Source organism: Melopsittacus undulatus, chromosome 6 (genome assembly GCF_012275295.1).
Source record: "Melopsittacus undulatus isolate bMelUnd1 chromosome 6, bMelUnd1.mat.Z, whole genome shotgun sequence".
In the NCBI taxonomy this organism is placed as follows: domain Eukaryota; kingdom Metazoa; phylum Chordata; class Aves; order Psittaciformes; family Psittaculidae; genus Melopsittacus; species Melopsittacus undulatus.
The window spans coordinates 72,072,339-72,097,855 of record NC_047532.1 but is presented as its reverse complement, the minus strand read 5'-3'; the positions used below and the strand labels follow the sequence as shown (position 1 = coordinate 72,097,855).

General features: G+C 40.7%; 1 protein-coding gene across 3 annotated transcripts in view; it reads right to left on the bottom strand.

Moving 5' to 3' along the window:
* Positions 1 to 25,517, bottom strand: part of TGFBR3 (transforming growth factor beta receptor 3) — a 119,048-nt gene that overhangs the window by 60,043 nt on the left and 33,488 nt on the right. For all 3 annotated transcript variants that reach the window (XM_034064005.1, XM_034064004.1, XM_005153919.4), the window contains one exon: positions 8,878 to 9,062. In XM_034064005.1, the coding sequence (XP_033919896.1) occupies positions 8,878 to 9,062 (185 nt within the window). The remainder of the gene's footprint in view (positions 1 to 8,877; positions 9,063 to 25,517) is intronic.

Genomic DNA, 25,517 nt, shown 5'->3' with positions numbered 1-25,517 from the left:
TAAATCCTGAAGGGATGAACACCTCTGTCCTGGGTTCAGCTATTAAGGAGAAAAAAATGACTGCTATTGCAGAACCCATTACATCTCTCACTTGTTTCAGAAGCTGCAGGTGGGGAATGGGAAGAGGCTGAGACAATGAGGCTTCACTAAGCAAGAAAACATTACAAACAAATATGAGATGATGGAAAGACTGCAGAACAAAGGGTTATACCATTTGAAAAACATATAAAAAAATTTGTTCCTGTAGGGTTTTGCAGCCAGATCACACATAGATCTAGATGAGTGGAAAAAAGAAACGTCATTCTACAGGTGTCTGTCAGAGAGGCATAATCACATTGGGAGGTGTAAAATGTGGAGTTCACATTTTTATTGGACATGTAAAACTAAATTCTTGCTTCCCAAACCAGAGTAAAGAACAGCATGTTTGCATGAGTCATAAAAAACCAAAACACTGGGCAGCACCACCAGATTTAGGGAACAGTTTTGTTGACTCTATTGTCAGTAACACACCAGCCTGAGCAGGAGTTGGTGTAACTATGTGTCTGTAATACAGACAGTCACAAATGTATTAGAAATTAAATACAACGGAAAATGGTTTCAGAAGATTCAAAGTAACTGTAACCAACACATTGTCTTCTTATTCCTCTGCATCAGGTCTTTGTTCTTCCCAAGTTCTTTCTACTTGGAAACTTGAGAAAACAATCAGAACTTTTACTACTCCCTGCACAAACAAAATAGTATTCTGGGAATAGTTCAAAGAATGAATTTTTTATATTGATCACATAGAAAAAAGGGAAAAAACCATAATCACCAAACCCCCAACAAACCAGTTCTTCTATTTAATCAGGCCTTATATATATATATATATATATATTGTATATGCTTGCAGAATCAAAGCCACGAGAACTGACAAAATGCACCAGAAGACATTACTGAGGCTGCCATGCAAGTATTTGCTTGCACAGTGATGCTACTCCATGCACTTATCTGCACTGTGTTTCAGATTCTTGCTTGAAAACAGGTTTACTGAAGAAAATACTGGCATGCTTTCCACCTAAGTGTAAGAACAGACTCCTTGTGTGCTGTATTTTCCCATGTCACTTCAGGTGCATTTCAGTGTCCTCAATGCAAGTATCACTTGAAACCCAATTAATGGAGAAAAGAAACAATGTCCCAATGGTGTATTCGGAAAGGATACTGCAAAGCAAGTGCACTGTGCTTCTCTGCAAAACTAATGTCATGCAGTCACATTTCCCAACAGGCCTCAAAACCATTTTTACTTACATATTTGAATCCACTAGCAGATCATGTCTGCAGAAGAAATGAAGACTCTGCATCCCTGGGTGATGACAAAAGAGCAAGCCAGGCTTCAACCAGCCTTCAGGATTAGAGAATGCCTGTTATCTCCAGAAAGGTGACATATTTTAATACTTTTCCCTTACTGATAAGATTTGGCTCATCACCAAATATTACCTCTCATCTAAAAACACTGCCAGAGTCATGTTTATCACATATGGCATCAGCTCCAACCAGAAGAAAAATACTTCTATATTCTAAATTGCCATGGCACTTTTTAAAGAGTCACTAATCAGCTATAAATTACCTGTAATTCCTTCAAACTTTCTCATAATTGAAGTTTCAGATGTTTGTACCTCACGGTGGTGCTATTTTCGCATCTTCTTTAAATAACAAGTTTTACTCCTGAAGAAGTACTCTGTTTATGTGTCACAAGGGAAATAAAATGCTCTTTTAGAGAAACACAAACTTGAGTATATGGTGTTATCAAAAGCATAATCTACATAAAAAAAACAACCCACAATTAAACCATTTGTGCCTCTTATATCTTGCCACTGCAAGGTTTCACTTTTTTAGCTGATGCAAAAGGAGCATGACTGTCAGGCACAGCTCTACACAATTTGTATCGGAAGTTTTCCTCAGTGCTGGGAAGTTGGAGGAGAACAGGTTCACTAAATACAGCTTTTCGTTCAAACAGACACTCCAGAGAACAACACAAACATAACCACTCATGACAAGTGGTACCTCTCTCATGTATAGCTGGGGGTTGGAACTTAAGGTCCTTCCCAAGCCAAACCATTCTGATTCTATGAGCTCAAAGCTAGACTGGAACCTGCCCATCAGGTTTGTGATAGAAACAGACTCCTGGAAATGTCATCACTTCCTTAATTACCTTTTCTTGGGGAAATTGACTATAAACAAAGCAGTAATTCATAAATACTCCAGGGCATGTCAGAGAGAAGCTTTGAGGAGGGGGCTGAAGACCACAAATGTGAATCACAGTTTAGGATGAAAATCAAAACACACTAAGAGAACATGCAAGTATGTGCACAGAGTGCTTACACACACAAGCAGCAGAAGAGTTCATCTAGTAAAGACAGCAGCAGTAGCCCCCTTTCCCTCTACAGTCCTACAACTGCATATCAGTACCTGCTGGGCACTTGAAGCAGAAGAAAGAAGAGTCCAGCAGGTCATTTTAAATAGCAGTCAGCAAAACTGAACAATATGAGAGATCAGAGAAGTCCTTCTGACATTCTTCTGTTTGAACCCTTTAGCCTTCTGTGCTGGGCCTTGGCATAGCTTCAGTCACCGTTCCATGCAGCTCTGAAACTGAGAACAGGTCTCACTTCCTGTGCACAGCAAACAGTCCCTTTTCTAACCGTGGAAAATATCATGGCTTTCCAAGGCAGGAGAGGTCACTGATGCCTCTTTAAGGGTAGCATGCACCAAGCCACGCTCCTGCAGGACAGCAGGCTCTGCACAAACAGACTCCTCTGGCCGACACTTGACTTCCTTTGGCAGTTCTGGTGGGCAGAACTTGAAAAGATTGCCAAATCCCAATGACCAGCAAATTCAGAGCTGGCTAAAAACATCCCACAAACACTGCAGTCCAGAGTAAACAAGATGAAAAAAAAAAAACACATTAAAAAAGGCTGGATTTTATGCAAGCACAGATGTTTCAAAGTGCTAATGAAGAGAAGGAAGAGGGTTGTAAGGGCTCCAAGAAATGGAGGCCGGGTGGCTGTTGGTTTGTTTTTTAAAGACATGGCAATTCAGTGCTCCTTTTAAGACATCAGTGCCATATAGTGTATTAGCTGCATACAAGCTGCCACTTTCAGTAAACATGGCATCATCTTAGAAAAACACCGAATGATTACATTTCTGTGGAGCACGCTGCCAGCATCATTTAGAGCCTTAAGGTCTACCATGTGCTTCACTTCTGATTCAGTCCAGCACCCAGGCAGCCTCAAAAGGGCTCTTGAACAAGGCTGTGGGGAAAGAGAGTAACAACAGCCTGTGAAACCATGCTGGTGAGCCAGCAGAGCTACCACAGGAACGTAGTCACCTGCACCACTCTTCTCTCAAGCTATCTCGCTATAGGTAGTTCATGCCACACCTGGTTCTAAACCCCTGCATATACTTGCACTGCCATTTGTATGTCTGTTGCCATAGCTAGATATCCATTACTGCTGCCAACCAAGGGTGGTCAGAAAGTTGAGACGCAAGAGCAGCAACATTCCCATGCAATGTTCAGATACGGTCAGTACCCTGGCAGAGGCACAGGCACAGTCCTTTATCTTTGAAAGCTTCTTCTAAAGCAGCAGCTGTTTCCCTTCAGAACAAAGGCTTTTTGGCCAACCAGAAGTACCAAATACACCCATGCGCAGCAGTGCAGGCTTCCCACTACACCACAGTAAATGAGCACAGGGCAGATGCAATGCAGCCTTGCAAACCAAAAAACATGTCCTTTACTTCCCAGCTTAATTCTGCACCACGTGTTCTGTTCAGCTCACCAGAAACATCAAATTTGTACAGCCAAGTGACCTGGCAGTGCACAAATCAAATATGAACATTAGTGAAATCTGTGGTCTTACTCAAAGGTTTGATCTCACAGAAGTAACAAACTCTTTGTTCTTGAGCTTCTTATTTTACTGTAGGTTCAGGACTGCATTGAATAATGACCCAATTACTTTAATTTGGATTATTAAGCCCAAACTGCAGGGTGCTTCAAAAATACAAATCAAACCAGCCTGTCTTGTCAGTTTTAGAGCAGCTGGTCAAGCTGACATGGAGAGCTTAGCACTGAAAAGCTGCAGTAGAAAAAGAAAGTGAACTTATTTTTACTGTGTGAGATCCTAAAGTCTCAGGAAACAGCCTAGAGCAGACATTGACGGACGCTAAATGGAAACTTGCTTTAACAAATGCACTCTTAGAGGAAGGAATAAACAAAATGGAATCAAACCAGTGACTAGGTAACAAACCCATCACAAACTCCAGCTGTCAAATAACAAACCTTAGATCCCCTTCCTGTCTGCTGGTGACACACGACCTCCAGGGCCCCCCAGCCATGGCCCTGGTGCAGCAGGTCAGCATGTTTAAACCACACTCAAAAAGTGGCCCCTTTATCACAGCTGAATCTCAAGGTTGTCCTCAGATCTCTGGATGCCTGAGCATGAAATAAAACGTTTTTCCCTAACATAGCCTTGGGTAAAGCTCTGGTGTTAAATTTCTGAGAACTGTTACAATGAACATACTGGGAACTAGAGTAAATATGTGGAAATACACGCAAAATGAACCAGGTTTTCATCACCCTCCTTGTCCGTGTCTTCATAGTCCTAAAATACATAACCACTGTGACACAAAGGAATTATCTTGAATTCAGGATGCATTGCAAAGGCCAGGATGTAGAAATACATTATCAGGTGACTGTTCCAGAGTCTTTTCCTGTCACGTTTTTACAACGTAGAGGATCTCTTCAAAAAGTACTTAAGCACTGGACTTACATAAGTTTGCCCATCATTTTATGACTTCAAAGTGGGTCAGACTCAGGAATCTGAGATACAGCACTAGTAAATACCTGGCTATTATCATTAGCCAGCTCCACAGGAACTAACAGGCATTCTAATATCAGGTTTGCTCTCAAAGGAAAATATTTTTTATTCTGAAACTGTTGCCAAGTAACAGTGATTAAACCATGGGGGAAATCTGTCAAACCACTGTAGCCTCAGTGCCGTTACTCAAAATTATAGAAATAAAGATGAGGCCTTGATTTTCCTGCCTTCATTTCACATAACATGTGTTAAACATCTGTATCATGCATAAAAGCTATTGAGGATGAGGATGTCAATGAAAACAATAGTGAATCCATCGCCAGGAACTTTGTCTCCATGTATTCATATGTATTCGATCCTAAGTATTCACATGAGATTAATTTTATATGCCACTGCTCCGCCTTCAGCTATTTCAATTGTGGCTGCATGCCTGAAGCAGCTCAGGGAAATCCAACTGACAGGTAAAATAAAAGACTCCTCCACTAACTTAGGACTTGATAACTAAGAAGCGACTTTCATCTTCAAATAAGTTTTACATTTTCTAGATGCATTTTTTCTGGTGCAAATCTCTAGTTTCCAAGTGCCTCCACAACAATAACCTTTTCTTAGAACAAGCAGCTCCATGAGAAAGCAACTACCTGCATTCTAAAACCAGGGAAACTGAAACAGTGAAGATACAGTAACTTTCTCTTCGTCTTTGGGTAGGGTTCAGTAGCTGCAGGCTTTTAGCTGAGAACCAAATCAGAGTACAGAAATGCACACATGCACTCACTTCCCCAGGAATACTTGATCAAATAAAACAAACAGAAAAGGCTTGCGTTCCTCATGCCAAATTCAACATAAACACTTGTGGCTATTACATGCACCCGTATTCTATTTCCTATGATAAAGCATAGTCAATATGAATTGTGATAAAAAGACATTTCTAAGAAATACTTGAAAAAGATTGGAACTTTGGGGGTTTTTACTTGAAGAAAGTGCCTTCATAGTCTCTGCAAATGAGATTTCACCCCAACAGGGATTAATGAAGTAAAATACAAATCCCTTGAAGATCACAGATACAGTCACAGCATTTGATCACAGACAGGACCAGATTTCAGTCTTAACATGAAAGCAGTAAAGTACTGATTTAGTATTGCAAAGTTTGCTCAGAACTCATAAACCCATAAACTTCCAGTTCACCTTTTTTATTATTATTATTTATTCACATTTACAGGGAAGAAAAAGCACCCAAACTTTAAGTATCTTTACAGAAACCCTGCATGTATCACAGGAGAAACATGCCCCTGCCATGCCTTCTTCTCTGCATCAACCACCCCTCCTATGCTTAAATTTGCTAGCACTTGTCTGCATATTCTACACAAATGTCAAAATAAGTTAAACTAATGCATACACATTTTAATGAGAACCGGGATAACTGCACGAGTATGTTTCATGCATAAGCCCTCCAAGGAATTTGCTAGGGGAAGTTTACACTCCTCCCAGCAAGTAAGGAATGTGTAATTTAGCAGCATCAAGCACAGAGCAGGTTAAAAACAAAACATAAGCTGACCTCCTCCCCCAGAGAAAGCCTTCACTTAAAGATTCTCAGATTTTGCATTCCACATTATCAAAACTACAACCAACCTCTGAACAAGTGCATGATTTATTTTAAACATGCTTTTGATGCTGCTAAATCTAACTAAGGCACTGTCAAACAAAAATACTGGTTTTATTTTGGAGTATCCTGGAAATACTGGGTGACAAACAGATCTCTACCTTTGCTATCAGCATTGGCAGGCAGCAGGAAATACCTCAGTTGGTAAATCAAGCTAATGTAACTGAAGTGATGGGTACATTCTACTTTAAGACAAAAGGCCACTTGCAGCTGGTTTTTACAATAAGTGAAAAGATAACATTTGCTCTGCTTTGTTTTCCGGCTCTGATCCTATAAGTAAAATCTGATCTTTTCCATGTTGTTTACGCTTTTTTGCTTGACACTGTTGCCAGCAAGCCTTGCTTCAGTTTCCTGTGCATTTTTAGAGCAGCCCTCTATCTCCAAGGAAGGGCTGTGACTGGAAACTGGTTGGGAGATGAGGGAAGGAGCTTAAGGGCTACAAATCCTTAAGCATGTTCTCTGCCCTACACTTTGGTATACCAAAGAAGCACTTGGAAAGGACAGCTTGGGGCAAACTGCTTTCTTACTGTAAGCATGCTAGAGGAGGCACAAACAGCCTCTTTCTGCTAGACAGCAATTATTTTTATTGCAAGCCAAATATTTAAATCTCGTGTCTTTCTGTCAAGGACCAGACAGCAGTGGTGCAGCCTGCAGCCTTGTGCACATGTGACTTGCTCACATTGTGTGTGCACACTGTTACACAAGCAGTGCCAACAGCATTAAACCAGAGCGAAAACTAGGGTTATGCAAATGGGCTCTTTGAGCTGATTCATTCTGGTCTCTTGGGAGGCACAAGCCCCAGCTGTAGCCTGCTCCATCCCATCCCCGGGCACCCTTTAGTAACTTAGAAGTTACCAGTTCCCACTATCCCATGTTCTCACAGCGAGAACACTCTTCTGCCTGTTTTCAACAAAATTGGTGATCGCCTTGTAAGAAGTACCACCTCCCATATTAAATTTGTCTATGACTCACTAACAGACTTAAAGGTCCCTGAGTGATGAAAGAGGCAATGACAAATACATAGCAGAATCACATACAGCTTTAGCTTTCATGCCCAAAGAACTGACTGTACCTATGCTTTGTCAGGCATTCACAGTGTACTCAACACACGACAATCCAGTGCCTGGCAAACTAAGTAAGGCTTTTAAAACCAAAACAAAAAACCCAGAACAAATATAAAAATCTCTGTTCCTCATTCCAAGCCCCACAAAAAACCCAAAGTGCTTTTCTATTCATTTAATGACAGCTGAACTGAGAAAGACCTGACATTTTTGATTAAGGGCAGCCCATGAGATGCCTACTGAAAAAATAGTAAACAACTTTTTCATCATACACCAGACATTTTAGACAGTGTATACACTGAAAGTGAACACAACAGCTGAAGTTTCATGGATGAATCCAAGACACATTGAGCTGAACATACCACAAACCCAACAAAGCTGCTATTGAAGCCAGTGGAAAGACTTTGATTATGTCCAAGAGTATCTGCCTTTATTTAAATGACTTTATATAAAAGACTCCACTTAAAAGTTCTTTCAGCACAGATAATAGACCCTCTTTTTCTAAGCTTTTGCCTGCAAGATCATCATCTTTGTTCTCTCATTACAAATTCTGCTAATTGTGTACATGCTCATTGCTCTCACAGGACACAGTATTAAGGATTTGTGTGTGTAATACTATAAGAACATGAACTAAGAAGCTCTGCTGTCATGCCATGAAATGTTTTCTTTTCAGCACTCTGTTTTGATGTGTTTTGAGAGTAAACAACAGTACTGCACAACTTAACATCAAAAAATTTCTGCTTGTGCTGTTGCTTTCAGAGCAGCTGAAGTTCTTGCCAGTCCCTCTGAGTGCAACGTACATAAATAAGTAATTGGACTGTACTGACGTACTTCCATAGTCAGCAACACTTGTTTTCTGTATGGCAGTCCCCCCACAGCGAAACATTAAGGATGTATTACAGAGGTAAAAGAATCTGAACTTAAATATTTGTTTAAAGTGGCCTTGGCAGGGATCCAAAGGTATTCACGCTAATTTACAACACATTTAGGTAAACGATCTGCCTTTGAAGGCAGCCAATTCTGCAAAAGGCCTCTTGTAGATCTAAATCTGTTTCTTATTTCCTTTGCCCACCCTGCCACCTTTTTAAAGTATACTTCGTGGTTGTGAAAGGTGATGGAGAGAGTGGCTGGGTATGCAAGTGGTTTATTCATGACGCACAAAGCATAGGTGGAAAGTATCCACACACACTGTGCATGCTTCCTTCTGGTCACAATTCAAAAATAGCTTCATTCAGCAAATTAATGCAGAACAATCCCATTTGCAGACACACTCGTAGCCAGGGATCAGGACAAAAAACAATTTCCCCTTTACCTCTCTTTCATGATGGCCAAGCCCCTCCTCAGGATTTCTGAGATTGAGGACGTGCACCTCTTGTGGCAGGGCTGTTGTGCCTCGGCTTGCACAGCCAGACAACACCGTGAAACTCTCCAGCAAGGCATGGACTGGGTGCGAATTGTTAACAGGAGACAAGACACATTCGTTCCTAGGCACAGGACCTGCAGAGGAAGACACAGAAGCACATCATTTGGAAAAAAGAGCTATACACAGATTACACCTGTCAAATAATCATCACCCTTTTGGTCATAAAGCCCATAGGAACACAAACAGGGGCTTCGTGTTCATTATCCACAAAATGAAGACATTTATTTTCACTGAATACACTAACTCGTTCGTTCATTTCTCTCTGAAAGTATGAATTCCAAATTGAAGGTAGTCCTGTTTTTACCAGGGAGAAAAATCAAGGATTAAAGAGGAAAAAAAAAACCCAAAACCAAACGAAAAAACCCCAAAGTGGTGATAGTAGTAGGAGGAGTTGGGTCATCTTAGATGTGAATTATTTATGTCAAACATTGTTATCTCCAAGCATTGAAAAACGCAATCATGTACACATAACAATGAAAAGTTAATCTCTAGTACACAGGTAATTACATCAGGAAGGATTTGGGAGAGTTGGATTTGTTGCTTTTGAAGCAGTGCTGATTTATAGTGAATGTTGTTCAAATAGATTGTACAAAACAGCAGGCATCTGTCACATGATAAAAATGAAATGTTTGTTTACTGAGTTTGTGTCTGACAGCAATTATCTACACTGATAACAGATATCTAGTCCAAAACAGAGTGTACGCCCTTTTGAATAATCACCACAGCATGATGTAGTGCCATACTCTTATATAGTACGTGAGACAGCATGATGTGATACAGCAAGATAGCACAAAAGCTGAAACATAGGCAGCAGTTTATATTTAAACTATATCTCAGGAAACTAAAGCAAGACAAATATTTATGAAACGCAGCCCTGCTTTTCCAAAAGGACTCAAACCCACCCCTGACAGTAACAGATACTGTATGTTTTTGATTCAGAAGGTCACAGGGGAACACAACTAGCTTAACCCCTGATTTGCACCAAAACCACTCAGATAAGAATGAGACACACATCAACCAGTCAGGTCAGAGGCTGCAAGGCATGAAAGAGAAATAAAAGCTAGAACCATGACTTTTTTCCCCCCTTGGAGAGCATGCATCTGTAACAGAAGTAAAATACTTCTTTCAAAACCAGTTCAAAATGAAAGCAAATCCTCAGCTGATCAAATGGCAGAGCTCCATCTGCTTTTGTGAAGTCTACATCCAGCTATTTGCAGCCCCAGAGGTCATTCGACTTATGTGCACACATATGTTTAATTATATTAGCACTGATTACAAAGGCAGTTCACTCACGACACAGCTAGCAGCTGGCTGTTTGGAAGACAGAGTCCATCTTAAACCAGACTTCATCTGGAAAAAGCAAAGCCCCTGAGCACAAGGAGATTTCCACAGTGGCTTGGGCCATGCGTGCCTTGTCCTGCTGAAGGGGCCATTCCTGAAACCCACCAGTGCATAGTACATATCCCACCAGCTCCCGCAGAACAGGAATATTTGTTAACAGCAATGCTCAAGGCATGAATTAGACATGCCTGTGCTTGGGAAACATGATAAACGTTCTACTCTGTACAGAAGGAGCTTGGTAGTAGCACTGACCACCAGCCTGGAGGATTTAAGGTTGATTTGGGTTTAATTCCTCCTTAAGAATGCATACACAAAGTGTGACCTGTCCAAGCAACAATACTCAGTTAAAAACCAAACCAAAACCAAACCACTAAAAACACAAACTATGAAAAAGTTGCCCTTTGTAATGGTTGAAGAAGTATTTAGAATTTGTAACAGTAACACAACCAGCAGAGAGGCCTTGTTTTCCTGATGTACAAGCGTAGATCAGAGAACCTACTAATCAATTAGGCCAGCCACTGGTGTTCAAGCCCTGCAGCAGACCAGGTTATACAAGCTGCACAAAAAGCATTTCTGAATGCCACAAGCATTTCTTGGGTTGTGGAATAAATAGAGAGCCAAGGAGTGTTCGTTCCCTGAATTCTTTCTTGCAGACCAAAATGGAGTTGACATTTGCTAAGATGCTTGTATCATAAAGCACACATGAAGAACAAGGTGCAAGACTCAGAACTCAACAGAAATGGAGTTGTTGACAAAAACAACTTAGGAAAGATTCAGGAGAAACAGCTAGCAACTCCCTTTCTGAAGAGGGAATTCCCTTGTGAACACCTGTTTCCACACAGGACATCTATCAATCCTCCCATCCAGCCTTCATTTGATCTTTATCCTGTACAGATGGGTCATATTAGAAGAGAAGACACCTGGATTTTCCCCTCAATTCCTACAAGGACTCATCAACACAAAGACGACAGTGACTGGTACATTCAAGCTGTCTGTAACTGACTCCCTTGCTGGCACCTCAAATGTGCTTAAGCAAGCCCTTCTTGCAAGGCCCTCTGTTCTGCTTGACATGCAAGACTAAAATACTCTCCAAAGGGAGCAGAAGTTCACATCCTGGATAACTGTGCACAGCTGAGCTTATCTACACAGCAAAGAGCAGAGCAAAGCATGCCTGCTGTGCCTGTGCTCCATCCTGGCTGGAAGTGGGCCAGATATCCTGCAGAAACCCCATCGCCCCACTGGCATGCCACTTCTGTCAGCTGTGTTTTGGACAAACAGGGCACAGAGCTGCTCTAAGCTACTCCATATGAGAAACTGTTTTTGCAGAGTTCCTGCATTTGGTAGAGTTGCTTTCAGACCAGCCTCTTAAGCAGCTGGTCCTCAAAATTGGAACAGAAGATCAGAGTACCCACTGAGGGCTGGTTCCACTGCATTCAGACCACATATGTTGTAAGGCTGCCTACATACAAGGAATGATGGTGGGGTAAGTAACAGAAGGGCTACTCCAGATGAGGCATTTTTGCCAAGTTTTGCATAGGTGCTTGTGTAGCTATGTCCTAGATCCATAATACCATTCCTAGGAGCTCAAGACTCTCATGAACATTATTTCTCTTAAATGTGCTGCTGGCAGTACCAAACAGCAATCTTAATGCACTGAAATACATACATTTGCCCAGCCACTACATGGGGTGCAGTGCCATACCCAGCATATGTTTGCATGCCTGGAGGTAATGCCAAGTGAAAGCAGAACTTGTCTCAGGCTCACAAAGTCCACTGATGGTCAGCCTGTCTAAGGCACAAGCCACCTTCTCTCCATTTATCCATTTCTTTATGCATAAAATAGTTTATTTTTACACTGCACACACCCCAGTGCTGCCTGAGCTATTCATTAAATGTTAAGTAATTTTATTTCCAGCACTTTGTACTGCACTTGCAGATCTGGCCCAGTCAAAGACAGGTAAGTGCCACTACAAGCATGCTCACCCCAGTGGCAGCAGCAAGAGCTCTCATCTTTTCAAGTTAGCTGCTCTGGCTCTTGGCTCCCTCACAGACCCCTCCTGCTCATACTCCTTCCTGCCACCATTGGAAAACTAGCTACTTCTCCAAGGCAGTTCAAATCCTAAAAATGCATATTTACCACACTGAAAAAAAAACCAAACAGCAATCCCTTTTTATGACACTACAAATCTGATTATTTATCACTTCTGCACTGCCTGCTTCTATTTGAGAGCCAATGTGAAGCTGCAGGCTCATCCTGCCTGGATTTTACTGTTGTGCTGCTCAGCCCTCTACAAACACTAGGACTGGGCTCTGTCAGCTTCCTGCTCCAGCCCCACAGCCTGTTCCTGCTGACCTCACCTTCATCAGCAACAACAACGTCCTGCCAAAATTCACTACCGTCACTGCTGAAGGGCAAGTTCATCCAATGAGCAATCCAAGATTGCCTCATCAGCTCCAAACACATATACTCTTCTGCATTCACCCCCATCGAAGTGGCACTTAAAGAGTCAAAAGTATCTTACAGTTTATACATCTTTGTGCTCCTACAAACCTTTCGTTTCTTCTCTGTAAGAACACACACAAGTATGCACGCACAGCCACCACTGGGCTTTTGTTTAACTTTGGAGCATGCATCCAGTTAACCTTGTTAGCAAATCCTGGCTCTTCCCACAGTCAAACTTCAGTTGCTTAATGCCTCAAAAGCCTTTTGAAGATGGAAAGCAGGTTAGGCAGTATTATAAGAACCGCTTATTACATATGTGTTTTATGATGGCAAGTGTTTAATAATGGCAAGTGTTTAGCAAATTCTGAATTCTAGAGAATCATTTAGAATTGAATTATTTTCCACTTGCAATTAATAAGAGTTTTTTAAAGGAAATCTTAGTGCAGACCCAACCTTGTTTGATACAAACATCTGGAACCTATTCAATACAATTTTCAACATTCTTGTTTCCCATATCATCCATGCTACTAATGAGTAACATGTGTTCTGCTGGAAGAAAGTAGCAGAAATGGGAGTAAGACACTAAAGGGGATAATACAGCAACCCAAGAGCAGCTCATAACTGTGATGGATTTTACTCAAATTGTAAAGGCTAATATACATTCTGTTGTATTTCCATGGAGATTTCTACACTGTTGTCAGCTGAAAAGCATGATCAGCTCCTGCAGATTGTGTCAATCTCTGCTGGAGGCCACATGGCACGCTATAGTGGTTCCCATATGCCACGCCAGAGGATACAAGCTACACCAATGGGATATTACACTCCTTAGGAGAAGGGCAGCTCTATTCTAATTGTTTTTTGAATGAAGGAATGACACAAATCTAGTCATTATACAGGAAGACAAAAAATTCAAAATCCAGACTCGAGGAACACCAGAGATCTCTGTGCTGTCAGGTACAAAGTAATATAAATGACTGCAGATCCTGCCAGAATTCATAACTTCATATGCTGAAAAGCACATCTCGAAGGAGGCTGACTGTCCAAGCAGAGATTTCAGTATGCCCAAATGACAGACTTTCACAAATTTCTTTTGAAGAAGGTTAATTTAAGGGTATTTGTTTTACATCAGCTAGTGACAATGACAACTGGAAAAGGAGGAAGAAAAGAGACAGGATCCTTCAACCTACTTTTGAATGATAACAGGATTATGTATAAACAAGAGGAGGGGAAGCCATTTTCTCTTGAACTGAAAAGGTTAAGATTCACTGCAGAGCACTTGAGTAGATTTAGCAATAACTTCTTTCTATAACCTTTACCATTCATTTCTAAGGATACAAAGTGCATGGGCAAAAGGCCACTATTCCTTGTGGAATAGTTACCACCTACACAACCTTCCTCTCATTAAGCGTTTCTCACTGAGGGAAGCATTTATACCCAACAGTTGTACTCAAAAGATTGAAGTAACTCAGAATCTACAGAGAGGAGGAGTGCCTGTCACTTAAAGAGAAAACATAAGTCATTACTATTATTTAGTATGGGTGGCTCTGCAACAACTACTAAATTCCTTCCTGCATACCCCTTCATGGAACACCACCTGGGAAGCCAAGTGGCTGGTGATTCAAATGGAGTAGAGGACAATGGACAACCTCTACCACCAATACAAAGAGCAGCTTTTACTACAGATGACCATGAAAAACCAGCTTCAGCTCCTAAGTGAGCACCGTAAGAGATCCCTGCTCAGGATCAGTCAATTCTGGCAAGCAGCCCGAAGTCATGAGAGATGGAAAAGACAAAATGAGATGGTAGGAAATACCACAGCTGCTTTGTGATGAGAGGCAGTGGCATAGAGGAAACAGCAGTGTTTCTCCTCATGGAAAAGGAGAAGCATTTCCACCATGATCATCAAGAAGAAGAAGCTGGACTGTCAAAGACTCTTCGGGGACTACACAATTTTCCTCTCTGAGCAAGTGTGACCACCATAAGATGCACAGGAGAGAAACAAGATATTGAAAGAAGATTTGTACATAGGGCCTTCACACTAGCCAGTAGGAAGACTGAAGTAGAATATTACTGTCCAAAGCATTTTGTATTTGTACAATCTACTGCTGATTTTTGTATCTTCCAGACTGTTTGGCTGGGAGGAGGAGGAGAACATTATGGTTTTCTTGTTCTATACAGCTCATGGCAGCAGTTCCAACTCTGAGGAAACACAGCACATACAACACAAAATGATACTGCTGCTAATCTGCCATCACTTTGGTAAGCAGGAAGAAATTCAGTGCCAAACAAAATTTGGGGATGTTTTAATATCACTTTTCTGCCTTAGTACATAGTCAGAGAAGGGTGGAACTAAAATGACTGTAGATATGTTCTGACAAAAAAAAAAAAAAAAAAGCAACTCCTGGATACTTTAAGAAACAAATTTTAAAGTGTGGGATGGGTTTTTTTGTTATTTAACCTTCATTTTCAAACCCTCCCAGCAATTACAATAGGATATGCTCAATACTGCAATAAAAGCTTTGATATTTCAGAGGGCTGGGGAATGAGATAAAAGCAGTAAGTGCACAGAATTAAATAAATTCCATTCTTATTTGGATATTCTCTCCTCTTTGCCCTTTCTACATGTTTACTTGATACTAGGACAAAAAACCTCAATGACATTTGGCCTTTTCACAGTATGTCCCAACACTTATGTACTTAAGTAATATATTACTTAAAACAGATATATAGATACATCTACTAATATGTAGATATTTTACAGTATGTTCCCAACACTTACTTATGTACTTATTTTAAGTAATATATCTAAGTAATCTAAGTAATATATCTACTAATATGTAGAAGACCTACGTATTAGGTCTTCTAAGCCTTTCCTCATGCAACTATGCACTGTGTTGAAATGCAGCAGGTATCTCCCTTCAATAAGACTACTTACATGAACTAGGAATTACCCAGAAAAAGTATTTTAAACATTAAAAGCTCACATTTTCTGCATTTGTGGAGTAACTGATGAGAGTTTGTTCAATCACTGCAACTTAACCACTGACTGATATCAATGAACTTAGAGCAGATTCTACTTTAACAGAAGGAAAAGCAGACCCTTTGTGCACTGCAGCCAAAGCAGGACTGAAATGGAGTAAAGGTTAATGAAGACCCTTGAATGCATTTCAGGATTTCAGCAGAAACTGACAGAGGAACAAAAAAGTGTATGAGAAAACAAATAAGCACTGATAATTAAGTGGGGGTGCATGAAAAAAAGTACTGAAACCACAAACACAGCATAGTTGTTGCACACAGGGCTGGATACGTTTCCCTTCATATCCTGATTTTTCAGGGAGTTCTTTTACCACCACATCTAGCATAGTCTTCTCAGCAATGAAAGAGTACTTTTCATGATGCAACTACTTTTGACTGAATTACCACAGGGGCAAGGGGCACAGGTTTAATGTTACAGGGGAAAAGATTCATGGACATAGACTGATTTTTTTAAAAACCAAACCAACCAAAACACCCCAAATCTTAGCCTGTGCATACATTTTTTTGAAATGAGCTATAAAACCTGAACTGAGAAGAGGAAAAAAACAACTATATCCTCAAGAAATATTCAATACGGATGCAAGATTTGGTTGTAGAAAGAGTTAAATAAAATGTATGAGCTGTACTAACTAAAAACATGTGCTTATGCAAAAACACAGCAGAGCTTCCCCATTCTAGTGCTTGAAGCCCACTAATCTTCATCAACTCCCCTTCCTGACACTATCTCTGCTCCTTCCGTCTTTCTCAAAGGGAAAAAATATCCAAACCAATAATCTGGAACTATGCATTAATCTACGTACCTTACACTGGCTTCTGTTGTTAATGCTTCAGTCAGACTCCTGCTCTGTGTGCTCCCAATCCCCAGCTATCAACCCCCAATTAATTCCAATTCCACTATCATCAACCCTGCCCAGATTTATTCCATGTAGGGGTCAAACTATTCAGATGGTTCAATATTGTATTTAATCTGCAATGTATTTTGATCCTCAATTTTCTTTAGTCTTTCTAGATGTTTCTGTGAGGCAGAGTAAAATCTACCTCGCATCTTCTGCCTGCCCACTGGGAATCATTAGCACCCACAGATGACATGCTTCATACCTTTTTTGGGTTGCTGTTATGTTTGGTACAACATTCTGATGCTGCTTTCTTCTTCTAAGCAAAATAATCCTTTAGGCCTCTCTGGAGAATGTGTTGCAAAATATCCATTCCCACTGTTTCTAACCACTGGTAAAAACATGAGGTTTATCTCATCTGTTTAGAAGAGATGATCTAACTTCAAATGGTGCCTCCACAGATCTCACATTTTTTTCCATGCAGGAAAAAAGAAAACACAAAACGAACAACAAATTACATTTCAAAAGTAGAAATGCTTTCTTCTACTTTCTTCAAAATAGGCTTCTATTGAAGTTTTGTCCTCACCAGGACATAAAATTGATGCATGTTCAATTGGAAAAGTTTACCATCAAACAGAGCTCAACTTCTGTAGCAAAGTACTGCTATTTAGAAATGATTAATTATACCTAAGCTACCCATTTAATAAAAATATGTAAATTATCAAGTCCAATTAATTCTTTATACAGCTAAACTTATTTCAAAGCCTGAACGAGCACAGCAAAGCTAGGCAAGGTCAGTCAGTATCTTGCTTAACAAAAGGGACTCAATTTGTCTTGTTTATACACCTCAAATCAATTAAACAGAAAAGGCAATGAGTTTAAAACCTGTTTGGTTTAACATCTGCTGAGCACAACTTTGAGATACAGCTATGCATGAGGCATAATCTTAGAAAACAAACATCTGTACCTGGAAAACAAAGAAGTCTTTCAAAGTAGATGTACTGTACCATAGAGCTCCATTTCATGTAACCTCTTTCTGACCAGAAGTACTGTCAGATCTCTACCTTCTCTTGAAGCTTGTAGCAAAACATCGCTTATGGGAATTCCTCTCTAGTATTTTTCCATGCTTAAACATCCAAATACTTCCATCCATGTTCTTTCTCTCTTCCCATCCCTTCTCCCAAGCGAGTATTTGAAAAACAGGCCACTAACATAAGAGCATCTTTTTAAACTGTATAAACAGAACAACATGAATGTGTTGAACTTCATTTAAATAAACCCAGAAAGCACAACCTGTTTTCCATGCCCAAGAACTGAAAACAGAGTAGTCCACTGTTAATGTTTCAAAAAGGGTTGCTGAGTTTTTCCCAGTGTTATCCTCAACTAGTAGAAACAGACAAGTTTCCAGCAACTGGTCTAAAACTCAAGTGTAGGTCATGCTCTTGTACAAGTCCCAGGTCCATGGAGCTCCTATCCTTTTTCAGCAGTAGCTAACATTACTCAGACTGAGGGCTTTCCCTAACACAGAGACAGCTTTATTTCAGAGATGCCTGACTTCCATCACAAATTCTCTAAAATGCAAGTAAATCATTGTGCCTTAACAGACTTAACAGAAGGACCAAATATAGCATTCAGTTTTCACCAATGTTAATGGATGAATTTGTCTTAAGCACTATGATTGTATAAAAAGGAAGAAATGAACAAATACAACCTATTTGTAACATTCCTTGTTCATTATTCCAAACAGCAGTCAAACTTCTTGTTGTGAAAGTCTCTTTTCCCCAGAGATAGCCCATAAATTCTCTCAGATTTATCCCTCTTTACCGTAGAAAGGATAGGAAGTTGCATGAAAACAATGAATGGAAGTGCACTTTTTATCAGACAACGACAGGAAGCATTCTGCTTGGTTTACATGAGAGCTCTGTATTGGGGCCAGAAGCCAGGGTGGGGAGGGGGGGGTAGACTATGAAAATGAAATGCCTGCTTAGAAAAAAAAATAGCTTAAACAGGCTTCAAAACCATTGTATTTTCAATAAATTGAAACTCCCCAAGCCATCTTACCCACACTACTGCTGTTACTGTAATGAGTAAATTGAAGATGACAGAGAGGAAATGCCAGACTTCATAAAATCAATTTCAGGAGGCAAAAAGAAAGAACCATACTTGCCTGCATGATCAGCCACACAGGAATTCATGCATCATCAAAAAGCATGCATAAAAACACGTGTAAACATAAATCAGACCTCAGCAGTCTATGCTTATTTAAGAAAAAAAGTCTTTTGAGCCTCTCAGCAAAGTGTTACCTACTTAAATTGCAAATGTATACTTCAGTCCTTTGTATACTCATGGGTACTCTGGAAGGTGCTGATACAAGTTCTAACAATTTTCAAACCAGCACAGGAAGTGTTAATATCCCAGCTGAGGCAGCATCAATAGCTATAAAAGAACATACCAAAATACACAGTAATAGTAAGATTATACAAGATACTCAATTGAGGGCAGGAGTTTTGGTTTAAGAGGATTTTGTTTATGCTTGATCCCCACTGACTTCCATTTGGAGCTACATACACAGCCATCTTTTTGCCCAAAATACATGGTGCTGTACCGGTTGTCCAAGGGGCACTACCATGCAGTTAAAAGAGTTTATAGCCCAAGTCTTACCTGATGGCTAATGAGAGCACCCTCAAGGAGATCAGGAGAGATTAGAGATGTCTTATGGTAACTGAATCAGGGTGCAAACCAACCAGAGTTGATAGCTACTCTTTCAATTTCCAGGATTTTATAATTGTTGTTACTGGAACTATTAGACACTCAATAAACATTTCTAAACCATTACAGCATTAGAGACTTCTACAAACCATTAACAGATTTTCCTTTAATTCAGAACATGAGCATCATTTTTGACAGGTCATCCAAGCTCCAAAATAAATTCATAGCTAAAGTTTTCCTTTTTATTTGATTTCTTTTATATGGGCCCAAATTACTGCTTCTCCTTCACACACAGACACACTGAATTTACAGGGGCTCTGTCTGCACCTTTTTTTCTCCATGCACTCCTTTCCACAACTCTCAAACTTCTCTGTAATTTGTTTTCTGCTCTATCCAGCCCTTATTATTCCATTAAACAGCTCCTATGCAGTCACTTGGCTTCACCAGCACTTGTCATTCACTGCACCTACATACATACAAAGGACTCTCAGTAAGAAGCCTTGCTTTTTTATCTATCAACTGGCTTATTGGCAAGTAATTTTCGGGTCTTCAAAGAGGAAATAATGCATTCTGGATGTTGATGCATATTGATGCCCACACATCTGGAGAGAGAGAAGTGATTTTCTTGCAAAGATTTCTTTCTGATGAGTGAGATGTGGAGTACCAGAGGATGCAGCTTTAAGCTCAACATCAACTTACATGCAATGTTCTGCTTTAACTTTGCCACTACCCCTGGGGGCATATGAGAGACTTCCCATTCATGTTTAACACATCTGAACTACAGGCTAGCAGTCACTGCCTCTAATCCTTGGCCCAGTACTGGAGTATGTGAACCCTGCTTGCAACACCAAGCATCCAGTGAAAAGTAGATGAAAGAGGCATTTTGCTTTGGGGTTTGGTTCCCCCTCCTACCACTTGGTCTTGCCTGTCAGATGCCCTTCTATGCTGACATATAGGTGCTCCACTCCAGCATAAAGCTTTATAAGCCTTCCCCTCCCTAATCCCAGCTAGCACGTCAGGAACATCACTTTATACTAAAAAAGGGAACATCTGCTCAGTGCCGAATGTGGAGAAGATCTGATAAACGCCGCTGGCCACAGAGTCGGAACGAGAGCGGCGGCTTTGAAACGCGTGATGCACATGCTGCCAGGCAGACTGGGACGTGCTGGAGCTGCCTTTCCCACCTCCTCAGCTGCAAACGGGTTGGAAATGCTCAGCAGTGGACAGGCCCCTTCATAAAAGGGAAAAATGTTGCTCCGTTACTTGGGCTTCCAGCTGTGGCAGTTGGCAATTGCTTGCCTTGGTCCCATCAAAGCAGCAGGCCTCAGAAGCAGCACAAGCCAAAGGGAAGGAAACAGGCTTGGGAGAAGATGGCTCCACAACTGAAAGAGCACCAGCCCTTTCCTAATTAAAAATAACAAGATTACAAGTTCAATTGAAGGCTGAATTCCTGTAACTGACCCTTTGAGGATGAGTTCACTAAACGTCTCACTGCACAAACCTTGAAAACCGATCCATGCCAAATGTTTAAGCAAAACAAATCTTCCCTCCTCAAAACAGTTAAAGTTTCAGTCTTGCCTTGAAAAATGTAAAAACTTCGTACAAAAAAAAAGGGGGGGAAAAGAAGCAAAAACTGCTATACTCTTCCCCATCCCCCACTCAGTTAACCAACTCTGCTCAGCCTCTGTTGCAGAATCAGCAAGGAAATCAGTTTTGGAACCCTGCTACAGGTTTTCTCTTCAGACTTGCTAATTTTATTATCTGTTTTGTTCTTAACAAGGAAGGACCCTGTACCTAAAACTGTTTGACTCTGCATAAAGGAGAGGAGGCAACATGAGGTTGGCCCCAGTACTGAGGAATGTTTATGTAGTCCTTGATCTATCCTGAACTCAAGGACAGCATGCCCTTGGACAGGGGAACAACATCCACACTCCCCTATCTGAAAGCTATAAAACTAACTGCTGGCAAATGTTTTTCCAAGTTTATCAAGGTACCTCAGGCAAGTTGGGTGAACCAGGCTGATGTTGGGGATAGCTCAAACCACTGCTCAATCTCCAACAAGGACTATAAACATTACAGAACAGTGGTCCTAGAACTGTGGTCCACAGGTCATTGATGGCTCAGCTGCCCATACATGGTCTGTGGTATGTGTAACCATACTTCAGAAGGCTTGACTACACACCTGGATATTGCTGCAGAAGACAAAACCACCAATTATGCTTCAAAAAATTTCTCCCATTTCTGATTAAAAATAAGAAAAAAATCCTTAATCGTGTTTGTTTTCAAGCTCCTCAGAAAAGATACACATTAACCTATAAAGCCCACTTACATCTGATTACCTTAAGGAAAAGAAGAAACATGTTAATAGAGATCCACAGGCATCTGCCTGTTTAATAAACAGTGTCAAGCGACATCTTGTAGAACAAGACCAAAGAGAGTTTTCTAAAGTCCACATGCCAGAATCATTAAAACATTGTTTAAAATACTTATTACCAAATATTCAATTCCCTGCTGTGTGACAAGCTCAGCTATAAAATTACTTTAAATCTCAAGACAGGCAAATAACTGCAACAATAAAAAAGAAAGACCAACCAAACCTTGCAGCTGCCTTTTCTGTTTAAAACAGAAGTATCATTACAGCAGAAATACAAAGTGCCTTTAAGTTATCATGGTAATAGGCCTTACCCTTGCAAGCTAATCCCCAGAGTCATTTTTTTAAGCCAAGTGCAGTCAGCATTGGCTGACTGCAGGTATGATGGCTCATGTAGGTCAGCAAGACCATGGATACTCCTAAAGGCAGCAACCAGCAGGGACTTGGCTCAATGTATTCAAAAGCTTGTAACGCCCCCCAGTCAAACATAAGAATGCACCTTAAAGGATGTTCCTCATGCAATTTTAGTAGTGAAGAATCAGGGAATTCAGGTTTTGTTGCTACAATTATGATCTCCTTCCTTCATATCTACTCTCAATTTGCACTTGAGATTAAAACTCTCAGTTTATTAGCCTAGACTTGCCTCTGAAGTGAAAAATCAGAAAACAGCTAATAAATGAAATTCACTCTGCAATACTGCTTCATGCTCAGGAGATGGGAGCCCTTAGACCAGGGAAAGGCATGGGCAGACAAGTGCAACAGTTTGGCCATGCACCGGGGTGAAGTCCCAAGCCACTGTGAATTAGTGCACAGATGGTATTTGAAGTTTTCTGGGAGCCCCAGCCTAGGTGCAGGCAGGCCTGCAGATACTGGCTTGTGGGTGACAAATGCTATGACTGACATCTAGGGCACAGCTTGGTGCTTCATGTACATTGGGTGTTGTGCCATCCACCTGGGACCATGGGGGTGGACTCAAATGAGCAAGTCTCTCACAGGATGGCAGGTTTGACAAGCCTAATTCTACAGGCACAGGAATGAAAAGCCACTGAAAGCAAACTCTGCAGGTTTATGAGACAGAATGAATCACCCCACATCTCAACACAGCCAAAACCAGGGTGTCTCATTCCCTCCACCTTTCTTCCCACCAACACTTCCCTGCTACTTTATGCCTATTTTGATGCTCATCAGACCTGTCTTCGCCAGGAGCTGATTCAACTCATTAATGTGACAGGAAACTAACCCAGCAATAAAGAGACTAAGCAAGTTTCCGTCGGTCTTTGGTGCAATGAATGGCAGAGAGGAAGGCTTGAGGAGAACCTAGGCTGGCTCCCACCAAGGGCAGTAGGACAGCCTGCACCCCTGTCCCCACTGTGGGCAGCAGAAAGCTATCACACTTGATTGTGCTCACAAAACCACAGACTGAGCATGAAAAGACCTTCCTAGAAAGAGATACAGGTGACTTCAGATAATGCGCTATCTGTGCAAATATATTTTTCCTCTAGTCCATGATCAGCACAACAGTGACACAAACTACCACTTTCAAAAGTCCCTCATGCATTTTCACTTTGACTAAACCTTTCCACAGTGAAGAACACAAATAGTCACAGCTTAGCAACCCCTCTGATTACCAAAAGAGCTTCATGCAATGCCTCACTTTCATGTACATATGTGTATGTGTAAATATGCACGCACACACATATTCTCCAAAGCTATTTGACCTCCATGTTCACAAAAAAACAGTGGAAATAAGATAAATCAATCACACTTCAGTAATATGAAGGTATTTGTTCCACTTTTGAAGAGCACTCAGGATACTGTTGTTTTTGAACATAGCTCTTCCTGAAGCAATTTCGTTTACTTTCCTCAGCATTACTAAAGAATTCACCATTCACAATGACAGGACATTGCAGGCATGACAAAAGGTCTCTTAAAATTGCTTCCCTAACCAGCATTCCTGTAAGCCCCCTATTAATACCCCAGATGGAAGGCAAGACTGAGGCTAACTCCTTTATAAGTAGTACCAAATTGCATTTCAGCACACCTTTCTCATCATGTTCATCTTCTGTGTTCAGCTCCTGGAAACTGCATTTACAGCTACACTGGAGTATTAGACCTGATGTGGGAGAAAGCTGAGGTTTGAATGGGTTTAATAATTTCTTAAGTGGATACACTGTAACCTCAGGTAATTTAGATATTTGGGACCCCATGGCACTTCAGCTACCATGAAGTTACTCACTCTTGTTGAATCAACCTAATGCTTTCTTTTTCATACAGAATCATTTTTGAGGAGACTGAAGGAGCTGTCAAATGCTTTTACTAGATGAGCTCTCACTCCAAGTTAGACCAACCTCTACATGTCACAGGGGAAGGCTAAGGGAGGGGAAACGGAGGGGAAATTAAAATGAGGATCAGGAAGTTCTACTTATTGTTCTGATTAAATAGATCCTGAGTAAATCCTGTTTGGGTTACAGATTCTTATAATTATCCTGGGTTACAATTATAGTATCTTTATGAGACAAAATGTATGCTCACAAGATGTATGCTACAGATTTGAAAACTACTGCAGGGCATTTTTTTTGCAGTTTCTTTACACATTCACCTAGCAAGGTCAATATACTACCTGAAGGCATAAAATAAATACTACACCACATACAGCTTTACCTGCGTTACTACTGAAACAGAGTAGGTTGATAAATATCCCAGTATGTCCAGGGAGAAGTTTGCAAGGATATAGAAGGGGTCTATATTAAATTTTACAGTCTTCCGGCCATGGCAGAAGAGGTTGCTTGTAGGCAAATGCCCTGCAGTAGAAGAGCTTGGGATAAACTCTTCAGATCACTGTAAAATGCTGTTTCACCCTGAACTTTTTCTAATACAAAGACGAGCAACCATTTGTCAGCCCATAACACACACAACAGCAAAAAGAAGAATAAAAGGAAGTTAAGCTCTGCAATGTTCAATCCTCTCTTTCAAAAGCAGAAGGGTTTTCATTGCAATTCAGGGTTCCCATGAGGAGATCCTGCATGGCTATACAGCAGTGTGACACCAGTATGCATCCAGTTTGTCCATGCACCATGGCCATTTCACCAGGGCTTCCAAATACCTGGAAGCAATTCTAGACCTGTATCAGTAGCTTTAACTAAGCTCCTAGATCCCATAAAGTCCTGAAAAAACAGGCAAACTCTTGTTATTTTGTCCAGAATAAGCTTCCAGACAGAAAAAAAAAGACATGGTGACAAAGGGCAAACTACTTTCTGATAATCTCAGGTAGCCTGCTGCAGGCAGGCAGCACCTAACTCGTGAGACCAGCTACACTTAGAGCATCTTAAATATAGATGAATGCTCCAGTCGTCAAAAAGTAACTCAAAGTAGGATTAAAATATGTTGTTTCTAAGAATTGCATGTATTTCAATGTCTGCATCCATTACACCCAACTAGCTGTAAGGGTCATGCCAAAACGACCAACTGCTGCCAGGTACCTGTAGCAAAGATACCAGTCACTCCAGTACAGAGAGATGATCAGTCAGAACCTCCGAACAGAGAGCTGGGAACCAGAAAGTCTGAATCAGCAACACAGAATTTGAATGACAAAATTCAAATCCCTTTACATTATTGGTTTTTACTGTGCAGGATGACTTGATACATAGTTTGTTGACCAGAGGAGGAGAAAGCTTTCTATGGGAGGAAAAAAAAAGCACCACTGATTCAGACCAGCTCTGAAAGCATTTCATCATGAAGAGCTGTATCTATGGTCTTTAACCATAAAAAAGCTTTTTAAAAAATTAATAAGTATCTC